Source organism: Cinclus cinclus, chromosome 3 (genome assembly GCF_963662255.1).
Source record: "Cinclus cinclus chromosome 3, bCinCin1.1, whole genome shotgun sequence".
NCBI classification, from domain to species: Eukaryota; Metazoa; Chordata; class Aves; order Passeriformes; family Cinclidae; genus Cinclus; species Cinclus cinclus.
The window spans coordinates 103,349,914-103,365,499 of record NC_085048.1 but is presented as its reverse complement, the minus strand read 5'-3'; the positions used below and the strand labels follow the sequence as shown (position 1 = coordinate 103,365,499).

The following is a 15,586-nucleotide window of genomic DNA, read 5'->3' as shown; positions in this document are numbered from 1 at the left end:
GCTTTGGAAAACCACAACTTTTTTTTTTTTTTTTACTTCAAATACTACTGTTTTTCTGATTGCATCCCAAAACAGTCCAACAGCAGCAACATTTTTCCATCAAGTGTTTCAAAAACCAGGGTAACCATTGAATGGGCTGAAATAATGCTAGTATGGAAAACATATGGGGGGGTTCAAACTTCTCTTTCAGTTGAAGACCCAAGTGTATCCTAAAACTGGAGTGCTACACCAGATATTAGCATCTGGTCAAATCCCAGCAGGAAAGATTTATTAAATATGTATACACATCATGAATAAATTTCCCCTAATACACACTGCATTCCAATAATTCCAATACAAAAGTGCTAGGAAAATAAGGGAATAAATCGAAAATAGATATTGACCTTTGGTGTTTTCCCTGGGTTACTTTTGTATTCCAGGGAAGGAAGAAACAAGACAAGACAAACTGTGCATGCATTTGCTTTTTCAAACTCTGAGCATTGAGCAATAAACCTTTGGTAGACAGTTGCCTACTATTTCCATACTAACAGCTACTTCTGTTTCCAAGATAGTCACTGCTTCCCAACACCTTGGATTACATATGGCCAAGATCCCTTATGTCACTCCATGGCATACATTACAGGCTGAGCAAGATTCTTTTTTTTCCAAAGACTTTGTTCAATTTGTGTTACTTTCCTTTCTCTTCTGCTCCTCCCCCCGCCAGAGTCAGACACTGAACTGTGTTTAGGAAGAGACTGAAGAGCCATAGGGTACAGGTGCAATTCCACTTACTGCAGCTGCTTCCAGGAGAATCCCATCTCAGCACTGAATCTGGGAGCTCATCCATAAGTCTGAAACACAGAGTGCAACAGTTTAATGCACTTTTGGAGCAGGTGATTCCTCATTCGGGATTTAGGAAGACAGCAAGTCTCAGTTCCAAAGGGGGTCGACCTCCAGGATAGCTAATGATTCACAGGACTGCTTTTGAACCCAGATCTCCCCTCACCAGCTCCATTTTTAACTCTTTGCACACTGCTGGTTTCACCAATACCAGGTTGACAACTAAAACTGCACTTTAAGGGTTTTTTTGCACATATTTTAAGCTTTCTAAAAGGAAAAACAAAAGCCCTTTGAGTGAAATGGCTTGTTCTGATTTCAGATTGATGATTCCCATTCGTGTTTTGGAATGTAAGCAACAGTTCTGCTCTGCCTTCCTATCATTTAGCATCAGATCCTCTCTGCCATGGAGCACGTGGTTGGGAAAATTACACCTAGGCACGGCAGGGCCACAAGGGGACAGGGAGGTCACATCACCTAAAGTACCACATGCTTCATAAACAGTAGGGCCACAGGTGTAATTCCTGACCATCCAGAAACAGCAACAGCAAAGAAGCTCTGCATCAATTCCTAAAAGCAGGAATAACACCAGCCTTCATCTTGGGCAGTCCAGCACCCACAGGAACCTGAAAATTAAGACAGATAAGAGGGATAACCTGGGCAAGATATCTAATTCCAGGAATACAATTAATTAGAGTAAGAAGACATTTCTGATAAGAGGAATCTGTGTCATTTTCTGTGCATTTTCTTGAAGCCTCCTTTTGCTCAGCATCCGGGAAATGCGAGCCATCCAAGGGTTAACGGCAAGGGAAGAATCACTGGAGCAGCTTGATTGATTAAATTGATTTCCCATTGAATTGTCTAAGTGTTACCTCGCAGGGGGCTGTGTAATGATCTTCTAAAGGAGAAATATTAAGCACAGCAGAGGGTGTCAACATTCCCAGCTGCGCTCGGCCCCATGTGCAGGCTGCAGGAGCCGCTGCCCATGGAACCTGCACAGGGATTTCGGGGATCAGCCACCCCCAGCAGGTACCTCTGGTGTGACCTGCCCTACTTAAAAATTTGCTGCCTCCTGCTACTGTGATGTTACAGTTCTGGATAGCTCCTCTGCTGTGGAGCCTGCTACAGGTACCACATGCAATTAACTCCCTCCAGTCCTAGCTAGGAGGTCAGAGGAAGAAAACACTGATCCACTGTTGCTCCAGTGAGCTCCAAGTCATGCTGGGAAAAAGGAAAAGATTTTCACCAAGCTCCTTTGTGTTTTGGTATTTAATTGTTTGTAATGGCAGTAGGCTTATGCAACACTAAAATCCTACAGAAAAACATCTGAAAAACAGTATCATATAGAAAGTTAAATAAATTGAGTGCACATGCGGAAAAACCTCCAAGAGATATTTGTACTACAGTCTCTACAAAGCACCCATGAAGTTTAATTGGAACCACACAACAACATTCTGTATGTACACTAAGGTCTGTGCTAATTTACAAATGTTTTCTTGGGGAAAAAAAAAAAAAAGTATTGGAAAAAACACACCAGACAAAATGCCTGTGTACTGTACACTGGAATCCATCCTCCCCTCACAGCAGCACAGACATAAACACGCAAAGGAGGGTACACACGCACATGAAGTTTCCATTTTAACTGCTTCCAACATCTCTCTTAATTAAGGAAGATTGTTTTAGCTTTCTCCTGAGGTGCTGTTCTGCAGCATGGAAACCTGTGTTTCCCAGAGCTGGGAAGCAGTGAGGATGCCACAGGGCTTCAGGCTGGTGTGTCCATGTGTCGGGGGGTTTGTCCTTACTTTGTTTTTGCAGTCTGGACAGCTACAGGGTCCTTGAGGTTCTGCTCCCAGGGCAGCTTCCCACACAGCCACTGCAGCATGCAGTAGCCAAGGATTTCAAGGTCACCTCGTCTGGATGGGGCTAAAATGTGGGAAAGGGGGTGGGGGAGAGAGAGAAAAAAAATACAATTAAGAATAGGAACCTCTTCTTAGGAAATAGAAAAGACTTTGATTGAACTGGTGCTGATGAAATATGAAGAAGCCAAATGGGCAAAGTGTTTTGTTTGTTCAGCTGTACTAGACCTGAACTGCCTCGGCATTTGGCCACAGGCCACAGACAGGCAGTGACTTGTTCCTGCTCAAGTGAGGGTCAGCTTCCTCACCTCCTCCAGCTCCATCCTTCCTCAGTCTGGCCTGTCACATGGACTTGATCCCCATGGCCTCTGACATGATCCAGACAGCCCATAACTGAGTACCAACACTTTCTCAAAGAGTCAAGCAGTAAAACAAAGAAATAAATGTCTGCCGCTAAATTGCTAACACATGTTCCAGGAAGTCCATGGGGTCCACATTGGTCATGCAGGGACTCTATGAGAGCAGACTAAACACTGATGGCCTTTCCTGTTCTCTCGCCGAGCCGTTTGAACTCGGATACTGGGACAAAAGTGCCATCTAGTGTGCACTGACTCACCCAGAGCCTGCTCCTCGGCTCTGCGGAGCTCTGCACGACCCAAAACACACTCGCTGCTTAGCTAAGTCCTGCGTGAACTTCCCACTGCTGCTTCCAAAAAGGAAGTTATTTCAGGAACAACTTAATCTCTGCACGCCCCAGGCAGACACAAATACAGGAGAAAAAATGACCCCCAAAATTAACCCCATCCCTGAGCATCGTCTACACAGAAAAAATGAGGTTAATCTACAGACTGGGTTTTCCTAGAGAAAGAGGGAGGGGGAAAGTGCAATACCAACAGGATTGTTAGTGCTTGCTGCTACCCAGAGGAAACCAAACTTGCTAAAACTGAACAAGGAGGAGCACTGCAGGATTTCTTTGACTTGCAGCCTACAAGTTTGCATGTCAAAACCACATGGAATCTGTAAAACCAGAAACTGCTTGCCGTGATTAAAGACAGACAGATGTAGAAGTTAAATATATGCTTTTCCAAAATGAATATGTGCTTTCCAAGAATAAAAGAAGAATTCAGACTTGTTTGGCACTTTCTATCCAGTGTAAAGACCAGTAGCTGAGCACTGTGCTGTTAATCCAGCTGTAAACAGATACCGTATTTTATGGCCCTTCATTAAATAAATTCCAGAAAGTCACTCAACGAACTTATCTTTTAATTTAAGAAGTCATCTGCTAAAAGCCACGGTGCCAACACATCATAACTGCTCCTTGTTCCTGTACACACATTACTGTAAAAGCAGCAGATTAGTTTTTACACATTCCTTATCCTAACTGCTCTTAGGCTTGGGATTATTAAAGGCCCCTGGATCCAACACCACTGTGCTGTCCCTCGGGCGTCGTTTATTTTCTGCCCTGGCTTCAGCAACATCCTAATGCAAGACTTGGCTCCCATATTAAAATAAAAACACAATCTCTACCACTTGCTGTTCTGTAGTGATTTCTCTAGCCATAAATCTCCTGGTAACTATGGAACAATTCCATTCACACATGTGTTCACAACTCCTTTTTCCATCATGGCAATTCCAGATTAGATCCATATAAACCAGCATTTTTGACTGCAGATCCTCTAATTTTCACAATGCCTTTCTGGCATCTGTTTGTGTGGGAGATGCTACAGAAAGCGGCCTTTTGATGAAAATTGTCAGAATTCCAATGGACAGCTTTATTTCCCGGGGGGGGAGGGGATTCATTGATGTGCATCTATAAATAACTGCAAACCAATCATATTTCAGAAGCTACCCCAAGACAAGCAATTTTCCGACAAAACAGTGCCAGAGATTAAAAGTTTCTTCACAGTTTGGCCATGACTAATGACCTTCCCTCTCACCTGCCGCTCCTGGGACAAAGCCATGACAAACCAAGAGCCTCGGCTGACCCCTGCCCAGAGCCACAGCAGGCACAGGGACTACAAAACGGTATGTGCAGCTAAAGCACCCCTGCCCAGCAGTGACAGAAATATTTCACAGGAGACAGTAACTCCCCTTTCCCTTTATCTCCCAGGCCACCACAAGTGCTGTAAACACAGATATTTACATGGGGCTTTTGTAGAACCACGACAATGTCAGCATTTAATTCTTTGGCTGTACTTGCGTAACTGATTAATCTTTGGCAAGTTAGTATTATCTATGGACAATGGAATTATTAATTTTCACATCAAATAGAGCACTATTAGATAAATTTCAAAGATATGTTTACTTGCATAAATAAATCTGCTCACACATTTGAAGATCACAGGAATTCTTGATAAACATCAGGGAGAAAAATCAATCTGCTTTTACTTTAAATAGGACAGCCACCTGAAAATAAAACAATTCTGCTTGATAACTTGTCACAGTTACAAGAGTGTACACTCCAACCAGTGTACACTCCAAATTCTTACTTCTCTGCTGAAAACCTTGCTGGGGTTTATTAATAGATGTTTGATTTCTGCTTTTTTTTTTCCTGCGTGGGGTTTTTTTTGCTATTATTGTACTCTCATATGAAGTAGTATTTCATGGGAACATATTGGTGATTTTTATTTCATAATGTCTTTATAGTTTAATGTTTTTAATTTGGAGATATAAGGCCTGACTCTGTTCTTAGTCCTACCAAGATAAATCAGGAACAACTCCACTGAAGTTGATGAACTCACAACCACATCAATGAAATCAGAATTTCAAATATGTCACAAACATACTCAATACGCAGGCACAGGGTCCAATAACTCAGAATAACTGAAGCAATTCACCCTAGAAGAAAATAGATGATGGATCTCTGTACACTGAATTTGGCACCTATCTCCACTCTAATTTATATTCAGATTATTATTTGATAGATCAATAGATCAAATAGATCAATGATATCACAACAGCCACAATATGCTCTCAAAACTCCACAGCTCCCAAGAACTCCTCTGAAACAGAAGTAAAAATGGAAGGTTTCTCTATGGCCTCTGTTTAGCTGCTTTTCTCCAGCCTTTTGTAAATATCTAACACATGACAGATGAAATACTCTCTTATTTTTTATTAGCACTGTTACCTGATAACATCACTATTAGTGATTTTTTTTTTTTATTAGAAGCTTTTCATAAACAGGATTATTTTGGTTGCTCACATTGCATGGATGTGCAGTGGCACCTCCAATTCTCACTGGCATTACAGGACATGAATTTATGGTAACTCACACCACATCCAGTAATGCAAAAGCCCATAAAGGAAAGGACGGTTAACATGACCATGATGAAATACAATTATGATAAAAATGTATCAACACAAAGTGATATAACTTAACTCAAGGCTGAGATTATTAAAAATCCGACAAGTACAAGACTTGCCAAAAATCAGTGCCTCTATTAGGGGTAGGAGAAATGAAAAGATGAAAAAAAACCCAAAACAAAACAAAAAAAACCCACAAAAAACCACAAAAAAAATACCCAAAAAACCAACAACACCAAAAAGCAGCTAATGAAGTATTCCTTCCCTTAGGTCCTAGTCAGTCTGAAGAGCTCCCTGCAGCAGGATAATGATCAATGGAATAGTGGGTGGCTCCACAGGAGAGGTTAGAGAAGTACATTAAATTACTGATACAGTTTAGTGCTTGCACAGAGTTATCCAGCCTCAGACAGGGCAAATGCCAGCCAAGAACCATCTCTGCTCTCCTCATGCCCAGCCCTGCACCTCCTGCTCGAGTACTCCCTGACAATAACCCCCACCATGGATTGCAGCAAAGAAAAATCCATGGCACCATCACAGCTGGAGTACAGCTCTTCCAGAGAACCCAAGCTGTGACACGGTAGAGAGGGACACTTCCTGTGCCAGCCATGCTGTCTCCCCTGAACTGGGATCCTACAAACACACACTTGATAGGATGATGGGCTCATGGCATGGAATACCCAGCAGAGATGCCCGGAGGGAATCATCAGGACTGGTGGAATGGGATGTGCTGAAAGAATGAAGGTTGGGGTCCTGCTCTGCTGGGGAGAGGTTTATATAGTGGAAAGGCTGGAAGGTGCAAGGGAATGTCACCACGAGGTCTGGGTGGGAGGTAAAATGGTGGTGGCAGGAGATGCCAGTACCTGGTCGGAAGCAAAAGGTTCCAAGCTTGCAGTAAGGGCAACATGTGACAGGAGAGTGGGTACAGGAAAGTTTTACTCTTCTTTCACATCTGTGTGGCAGAAAAAAGAATCACAAAGGTAAGGGCCTGACAAGTAGGGGTGGGCAAGCAGCTGAGATTCACTACCTTTCTGAATTCCTGGTGTAGAGAACAACAGCCAAAATTAAACAGCCTATTTACAGGCACGGTACTGAGATGTGACAAAGTTGTAAACGCTTTTCATCTTATTTTTGCTGCTTCTGAACATTCCTGGCAGCTTCCAGAGGTGGCTGCAGCAGCTCATCCAATCTTTTCCTTGCTAGTGACTCTTCTTTCACTTACAACGACGTCCTGCCCCCTCCTCTGCTGGGCACACATTTCTAATCCAACTCTCAGGAACTAAACCATCTTTTTATTTATTTCCCACTGCAAAGTTCCACCTATTTTTTGCCAGATTGGTTATATTTTCCTTTTTTTATTTAGGATTTACCGTTCGTCCTGTACACAGTCTTTGGGAAACACATATCAAACTGCAGCAGATCAATAATTCATTTGACCGACAAGAAAAAAAGAAAAAAAATCCCACAGGCTCCCTCTGAATCCTAACTATGCATGAACAGATGCCAAATCAACCTCTTGATCCAGAGCCACTCAGAGCTTTGTTCTCTGGAAGCAGGCTCCCAAAGAATGTGTTTCCAGGCATAGGTGTTTATATTGTTGCACATCCTTCCTCACAAAACAAACCCTGCAAATATTCTAGTCAGTAGAATAGGAAAAATGGCCAAGCACTGAGCTGTGTTTTTAATACCACAGAGCAGCTCTGCTGGAGCTGTGGGGAAAACCAGCACAAGGGCTGCAGGGCATTCCCTGCCATCAGCCCAAGGCTGGCACTGCCTGGGACAAGCACAAGCTGCAATAACCCCGTGTGAGGGGCACAGAAAAGCCTAAGTCCCCACTCCTGTGGGAAGCAGCTTTTTCTACTGCAGATGTAAATATCAGTCCTGCACAGACTTCAGTGGGGTCTCTACTGATGCCAGAGACAGCAACACCACTCAGAGTTACTGTGAAACGTTGGGAGAAGGGAGAGGACTCAGCCTGGAATCGATGGCAAACACAAATACATGCTGGAGGGAATTCAGCATAGACACTTCATACTCCTATGTTCATCAATGATAGCAAATTAAAACTGGGCTTACACACTCAATGCACAGGACTGGAGTACTTAAAAGGACCTCAATATGTTAAGTGCAGTAAATCTCCAGAGAAATTAGGTATTGACTGCATGCCTCAGTGAGGAGAAAATCTCCAAAAATCCATAGGAGGCATTGATCCAAATATTACTTTTTAACACTAACTATGTAACAACTTTTTAAATGTACAATGAGTACAGATATAATTCTCCTTAATTATCAATCAACAAACCAAAATGCAATACTGTTTATACAGGCTCGTCTTTAAAAATGAATACAGTGAGCACACTCTGATGTGACGCTAAAACCAATGACAGTTGTGCCCTGAGAAATCTGCACCAGAATAAAAAGGGTTTCACCTTTAAATACCTACACACTGGTTGGGATGGGATCCTGCCACAAACCCAGGGTTGGATCCTGTGGCAGAGGCCAGGCTGGGCCCTACTTGGTTCCAGGAGAACTCCAAACACAGCTCAAGGATGCAGCTGCCATGGGAACAGCACATCCCATTCAGCCTTACCAGAGTCTGGCAGGAGAACACAGAGCAATCCCACCATCCCAAAGTGTTTCCCTGCAGTAGCCACTGGTAAGGAACCTTTCTGCATCTCAGTGGACTGCACAACTCTACACCTGGTGAACTCCACAGAGATCCTGGGGAATAATCAAACTCTCCAACCACAGAAACTCTGGCCTTGACCTAAATTACTGGGAAGGGAATGCATTTGACAGGCTCTGTGCAAGGAGGGTATCAGCTCCAAGCTTTGCCATGAGCTACTGATTCCTAATTTTGTTAAAGCTTCAGCATGTCCCTCAACCTCTGGATGTATTATTCAGTAGCTGCTTCATGAACAAGTCAAAATGTTCTCGTTTGTCCAGCTCAAGGCAGCCACTGATGTTGTTCAGGGGGACTGAGTTATTTATGTTGCGACACACATGCAGAAAATGCCCTCTAGAAAGGATCCAATTTATATAAAATAGCATTTAAAAATTAGAACGATATTTCTGGAGCATTGAAATAACAACGTATTTCACTCTGAAAAAGCAGGGTGAAATCAGAATGAAGGCTTTAAAGACATCTCAGAACATCCCACCTCACTTTGTACAGGAGACTGCTCCAGCTGCTGGAAGTCTTTCAGTATCCTGAGACATTTCTGTGCCTCTCAGCCTCACACCAAGAGAGCAGGGAAGCCCATTGCTGCATTCTGCCAGCTGAACTTGTGCAATCTCCAACAGAAGTCGCTGCAGATACAGATTTTCCCTGGGATGTTGAGAGCTCTGCTGCAAATGGGGAAACTCTGGCAGTTTGACTTTAATGGATTCAGGCTGTTTCTTGTGGCTTAACCCCAGCCAACAATTAAAATCCAACACAGCCATTCACCCCCTGCCCCTCCCTGGAGGGACAGGAAGGAAAATCAGGGGAAAAAGTTAAAATTCACAAGTTGAGATAACAACAGTTTAATAGTTGAAATAAATTATTGAAAATAATAATAATGAAAAGGAAGGTAAGGAAAGGAACAACCCCCCTGACAGGTAAGCGATGCTCAACAGAGCTGCTCAGCACCATCTGAGCAGCAATCAGCCCCTCTTGGCTGACCCCCCCAGTTTATCCACTGTCCCTGTAATCCCAGGGTATGGACTATCCCTCTGGCCAGCTCAGCTGTCCTGGCCACACTCCCTCACAGCTCCCTGTGCAGCTCCTCACTGCCAGAGCATGGGGAACTCAGCAGTCCTTGACTGCACTGCTCAGCAATAACTAAAATATCCCTCTGTTATTAACTCTCATCCTAAATCAAAACCACAGCACTGCACCAGCTACTGGGATGAAAATCAACTCTATCCCAGACAAAAGCAGGACACCATCACAAGGTCAGAGTTGGCATTCCACGTAAAGAGTTTGGATGCTCTGTAAATACCTGATCCCACATCATGTTCTGCAGTCTCTTCCAGCAGAAGCACCAGAAAAAGCTGTGGATTTTGTTTGCAGCTATCAAGCAAACACTTTTCAAGTGTAAGAGGGGGGTAAGCGCCCTCAAACTATCTTTCTGAATATTTTGTTTTGTGGAGTCCTCTGGTTTTAAACAATTTCATCGTGACCCTAACTCTTTGAGGAGGTTATATAAGAGACAGATTGCAAAACTTGCCTCACTCTTCCTATCCATGCTTTCTGTCACACAAGTCTGTAAAATTTCCCTGCACCTTCAAATAAAAGGAATTATCTGTCCTAGATTCATATACCCATCCACAAACATTACCAAACTGGCTGCTATAACTATCCAACAGCCAAATCCCCAATATTCCAGCTTCTTCCTACTCTTCAAAGAGCATCCACATCAAATACCAGTGCACAGCCACACCACACACACCACCAGGCAAAGTAGGCAGAGTCAGGTCTCCAGAAAACAACCTGCATGCTTGGGAAGGCCAGAAGAGTCCAAAACAGATGCTCTCCTCACCACCAAGTATTTTCTAGCAGGTAAAATGATGCAGTTGTCTTAACAGGAAATACCTGCCAGTCTTATTTCATTTTTCCTAATGACCAGACTTAAACGACTGCAGGTTTTAACAGCTCCAGCAAATTATCAAGACCCTCTACATTACATGGTCAATGGTCCTTTTAATAGAAAAAGCAATAATATACAGTTGTTTGTGCCAACTAAAACTCGTTAGAAAGTATCAGTTTAAGGTAACAGTTCAGCAGCTATTAACAAGCACAAATTCCTGCAGTTATCACTTGTGACACTGATGCTCACCAAGCTGGCAGCAGCAAACCATTCCTCCTGCTTGAGATTATCTTGGGGGTGAAGGAGGGGAAAGGGGAAAGAAAAGTTAACAAAAACACTCTTTTGTAGCAAGAGTCAAAGTTTTTCAATAATCACCATTTTTTTCACTAGCATAACATTAGAATTGACTTTTTGTCTTGCTGACATAGCAACTAAGAAAGTTGTGTTGCATTGACCATATTGATTGTGAACAATGCAGCCATCAGTGGGACTTTACACCATATATTTTCAATATTGACCTCCCAGTCCCTTTTCCATGGCTCTATGGGTCTGCTATTGGATTTGAACTGCAGTGTAATAAACAGCTAAGGTTTAATTAATGGTAAATGAATACAAGACATAGGTTATGACTTTAACTAATTAGGGAATTGTTGAATTAAGTCTGCCTTGGAATGCACGGCAGTACAATCAATATCCAATAAAAGGACTATGTATGTAATTTACCTGCAAATGTGTTTCCAATACCATCAAAGTGAGTTTAAGTAAGTAAGATATATGAAAGGCTACTGGAAAAAGATTTCAAAAAGTTAACACTTTATGGCTTCAAAAAAGGTTTTTCCCCTTGCAGAAGGAATGTCATCTTGAAATACCCTCCCATAACACAGATGGTGACACTCAGACACAGCTCTCCCTAAAGGACAGGCTCCAAAGCCTTTTCCTTGACAATGCAGCATTAGCAAATCCTGCCTCTGCAGGGTACAGCAAGCACAAACCAGGCCTCCCAACAAGAGCCAATTAAGTTTGATGTTGAGCTCTTCTCAGGGTTGTCCTGGGCTGCTCCAGTGCTGGGTGTGCAGAACCCCTCAGGGTTCCTCCTGCTGCCCCCTTCCTCCAACCCTGGGGAAGCATTCCTGGGCACATGAGGAGCTCAGCAATCCCCAACACTGCTTCTCCTGTGTACAGCAGCTCTCATGGTGTGATTACTCATTCTATAATCACTCATCTGAAATAAAAAGAAAGAAACCTACCTACTCCCTTGTGGGCATCTATGCTGGTAAACTCTATTGTCCCATTATGGCCCTTCCTAGGATTTTCCTGATACTGTTTGTGGTTCCCATTGGGACAATATCTGTAGGAAAGTCCATAATCTGCAAGATAAACCTGGAAGACATGAACAGACAAATGAATAATGCTTTTGTCCTTTGAAAGTATAACCTTTATAATTAAGTCTTAAGAAACTGATAGGTTAAGGACAGCCTTAGATCTAAATTTTATTAAACCAAATGGTGCCTCAGGATAAAATATGTACAACTGGGGGCTATAATAGCTGCCCTCCCCATTTAAATCCTTCCATTACTATACTCGTACCTTATTTCAGAGTCGAGCAGGATTTCAGTCATTTTATTTCGTTCCTGAGCTCTCTGCTCTCCAGGTGGGCATCCAGACATCATAAACTGCAATATGCCTTTTATGCAACCTCACATTGTGTATGGGACCCCTTCCTCCCCTGACTTAAGCAGGCATACACACTTCCCTGTTTGGATTTTCCAGCAGCCGAGACCCTTCAAATTCAACTCTACTGTGCAGCTTCAAAACCAGAGGAAGAGGCAGTAGGACTGGACATGGGGCTCCAGTGCCCCAAGGGCCTGTGGTCCCAGGGCTGCTGGGCACTGGCCCAAGTGGAATCCCACCCTTTGGAATGCCACTGTCACTAACTTCCTACATAAACTATTGAAAGTGTAGGCTGATACAAAGCAAAGCAAAACAGCCTTCCCCAACCCAGAAAGCCATCCCAGTAAACCACTCCTAAATTTAGAATGTATTTTAAAAAGACACACAAACAAACTGTGGTCTCTCAGTTATTCTGAAGCAAATACATGGAGTTAAATCAATGTAATAGGAAAAAAAAAATGGGTCCAAATCATGCATACTGCAATAGTACCTCATTCACCATTCCATCCATGGATTTTTTGGGGCAAAAGCTGAAAATCATCTGAAGGCACAGAGATTACTTCTACTAAATCTGGTTAGACGATAAAGAAAAACATCTTATCCAAACCTTAGTTTAGTTTCCTCTTTAGCTACAAAACACTTTATCCTAAAAAAGTCTAAAATAAACTTTTCTGGCACTCACTTGCCATTTAATTATGCCATTCCTGATAAAGGCAAAAACAAACAAACAAAAAAGCTTCAAGAAAACTTAACACATTACTTTGTAGCACATTCTGTTGAACTACTGATTGCCGTTTGTGCTGGAGGCAGCTTCAAATCCTGGGATTGCTGGTCTCTTGGTTTTACTGTTTCTGCTGCAGGATCCGAGCTTATCTGGAGCATGTAAGCCAGGCTGCAGTGCACACTTCCTGCAGGGGGGCAGCTTTTAAGATTATCAATGATGTTTCTCACCTGACAGCCCAGCCAAACTGGGATAGAAGATTAAAGACCAGAGGCATGGATGGCTATAAAATCTGGGGCAGGCCATTGGCTTGGTTGGGCTGACAGATTAGATTTTTTCCTGCATCCATTCTCCAGCATATTCCTAATTCTCTGGTGCTGCCCTAACTGAGCCCACAGTCAGAGAGCTCACTCAAACTACCCTAAATACCAAATTTTGGGAGTTTTCTACATTCTTTGTGGACTGGGAAGGAGAGAAAAGCCTAGAAAGTGCAGTTTTTCCTGACTCAGTGGTGTGCTTTGCTTGACTACAGTTTTCTGACATGGACAGGAAGATAAGATACCTTTAAAAATTAAGGATATGCCTTTCATTAAAATAAGATCTCAACTCTTGGGAAAGAAAATACCCCCAACAACACACCTCTGTCATCTCTCTGTTTTGGGCTGAGCATGTCAGCTTATATGATAGACTCCCATGTGACAACCCAACCCAAATAATCTTTCAAACTATACCAACAGGCCACCCAGAAAGCAGCCACAAATATTTGCTAGTCAAACCTGAGGTATGTAAAAAAAAACCCACTTATCCTATCACAGTAACTATGCCATTTTTTATTTTTAAGGCAGCTCCATTATTGCAATACATTTTTAACCAATGGATTTGCTTAAAATACCTTCAGTAGCCATATCAGCAGAGCAGTTTGCAATTTATGTGGAAAACCTGCTACAAGTGAGAAGTAACTTTAGGTTATCCTGCACTGTCTGATGATGGAAAGATCTGGAAATCAAGCAGCAACTGCTCCTTAAAGCCACTCACATACAGGGTGATCCTGACATCTGATCACAGCAGTTCTCCCCAGAAGTTTGCCATGAGTGTACCAGTTCAGATTATTTCTAGCTGGGCCACTTATCACTTCCATAATTTTCACATCAGATTTTTTCCACAAGCATGGCAGCCTCTCAAGGCAAAGCCTCTTGGCCACCAACAAAAATCAATCCCCTTCAGCTTGTACAAAACCAACAAGGCGCTGTTACAACCTTGCCACAACCATTATCAGAATGACTGTTACTTCAAATTACCATTAATTTCATTTTATCAATTCTCATTATAACCCTTTCATCATTAAAAAGATATACAGTTCTTCATAGCTAGTTGTCACTTTTTGATAATGTAATACTGCATGCCCTTCCAAATTTTCTCAGAACATGGTAGAAGTAGCTCATTTAAATGAGTTTATAGTTGTTGTACATTTTTTAAGGGCATAGGGAAGGGGAAAGCAGACGAGTATTAAAGAATACTGAGAAAAATTAAGGTAGTTTTAGTATGTGCTTCAATACCATAAATATTTTTTTTATCTGCATGCTCTTTTGGGAACAAAAAACCATATAAGAACAAGTAAAGAACAAAATAGAGCAGAGCAATCAAGTCAAACAAGACACTGGAGTAAGAAAAGGTACTGTGGATGATGAAAGTACAACAGGGACAAGCCCAGAACAGATGGGTTTAGCTGTGGTACACTGTACACTGCTTCCCACCACTTATATTTTAACTCTGCTTTTTGTTCAGGCTTCTGTCCTTTACACATACCAGTCTGCACCAGGCTCTGCAGCACTCAGCATAGTCTGTTATTAATAGATTTTTGTTACAAACCGTGAGCCAGATTTCTAAAGTCTTCACCTTTAATTTCATGCACACGTAAACGTGCCCATCTTGGTCAAGTGAATCATCAAGGCACAAATAATTACTGTGAGCACAAGCAGCCAGCCACAGCTTCAGCCATCCTCTGCCCTTTTTGTGCATGACTGGCCCACAGTGCTTGGTGTCTGAAGTGCTAAATATCTGCTAAACATACACAATTCTTATAACTGTACACTTGATGATATTTAATTGCACTAAGTAGTTATTAGCCTGGCCCTTTGGAATCTCATGGTATTCCCTTTATCTTGAAGGAAAGAGCAGGAGATTTATTGCTGGAAGGATGACAGTACAGTGATTTTCTCTGTGTGTTTCCATTCCTAGGTTTACGTCATGCCTGTAAATAATTAAGTAGATACCTACTAATAAGAGGCAGATTGGTTGCTAATGGCCAGAGTGCTGTCAGGTTCAGTTGGACAATGAACTACAAAAAGGGAAAAGGCAGACTGAGATCCATTTTGGGACAGGAATTGTGAAGTTTGTGATTAGGACAGAAGGATCATCCTTCACAAACAAAAGCCAAGGAAGGAGGCAAGCAATGGAGAGAGGGTAAGTGGCACAGGGCATCTCTGTGCTGAAGGAGAACAGAAAAAGATCTGAATTTTTCCCAATTCACCTGCACTTTAGCAAGTCTGTCCCAGCGGGCTAAAAAGCAGGAATCACAATTCACCTCACAATGAAAAACATCTTGAAGTCAGAATTGCTTTCATGCAACTTTTCCCCATAAGATCAGTGTA

The 15,586-nt window shown here is 42.4% G+C and overlaps 1 protein-coding gene across 1 annotated transcript in view; it reads right to left on the bottom strand.

Annotated features, from left to right (window-relative positions):
• Positions 1–15,586, bottom strand: part of VRK2 (VRK serine/threonine kinase 2) — a 36,196-nt gene that overhangs the window by 6,101 nt on the left and 14,509 nt on the right. Inside the window, exons 7-9 of the mRNA XM_062489420.1 lie at positions 11,791–11,923; positions 2,619–2,739; positions 772–830 (exon numbers count right to left, since the gene is read on the bottom strand). Coding sequence (XP_062345404.1) covers positions 772–830; positions 2,619–2,739; positions 11,791–11,923 — 313 coding nt within the window. The remainder of the gene's footprint in view (positions 1–771; positions 831–2,618; positions 2,740–11,790; positions 11,924–15,586) is intronic.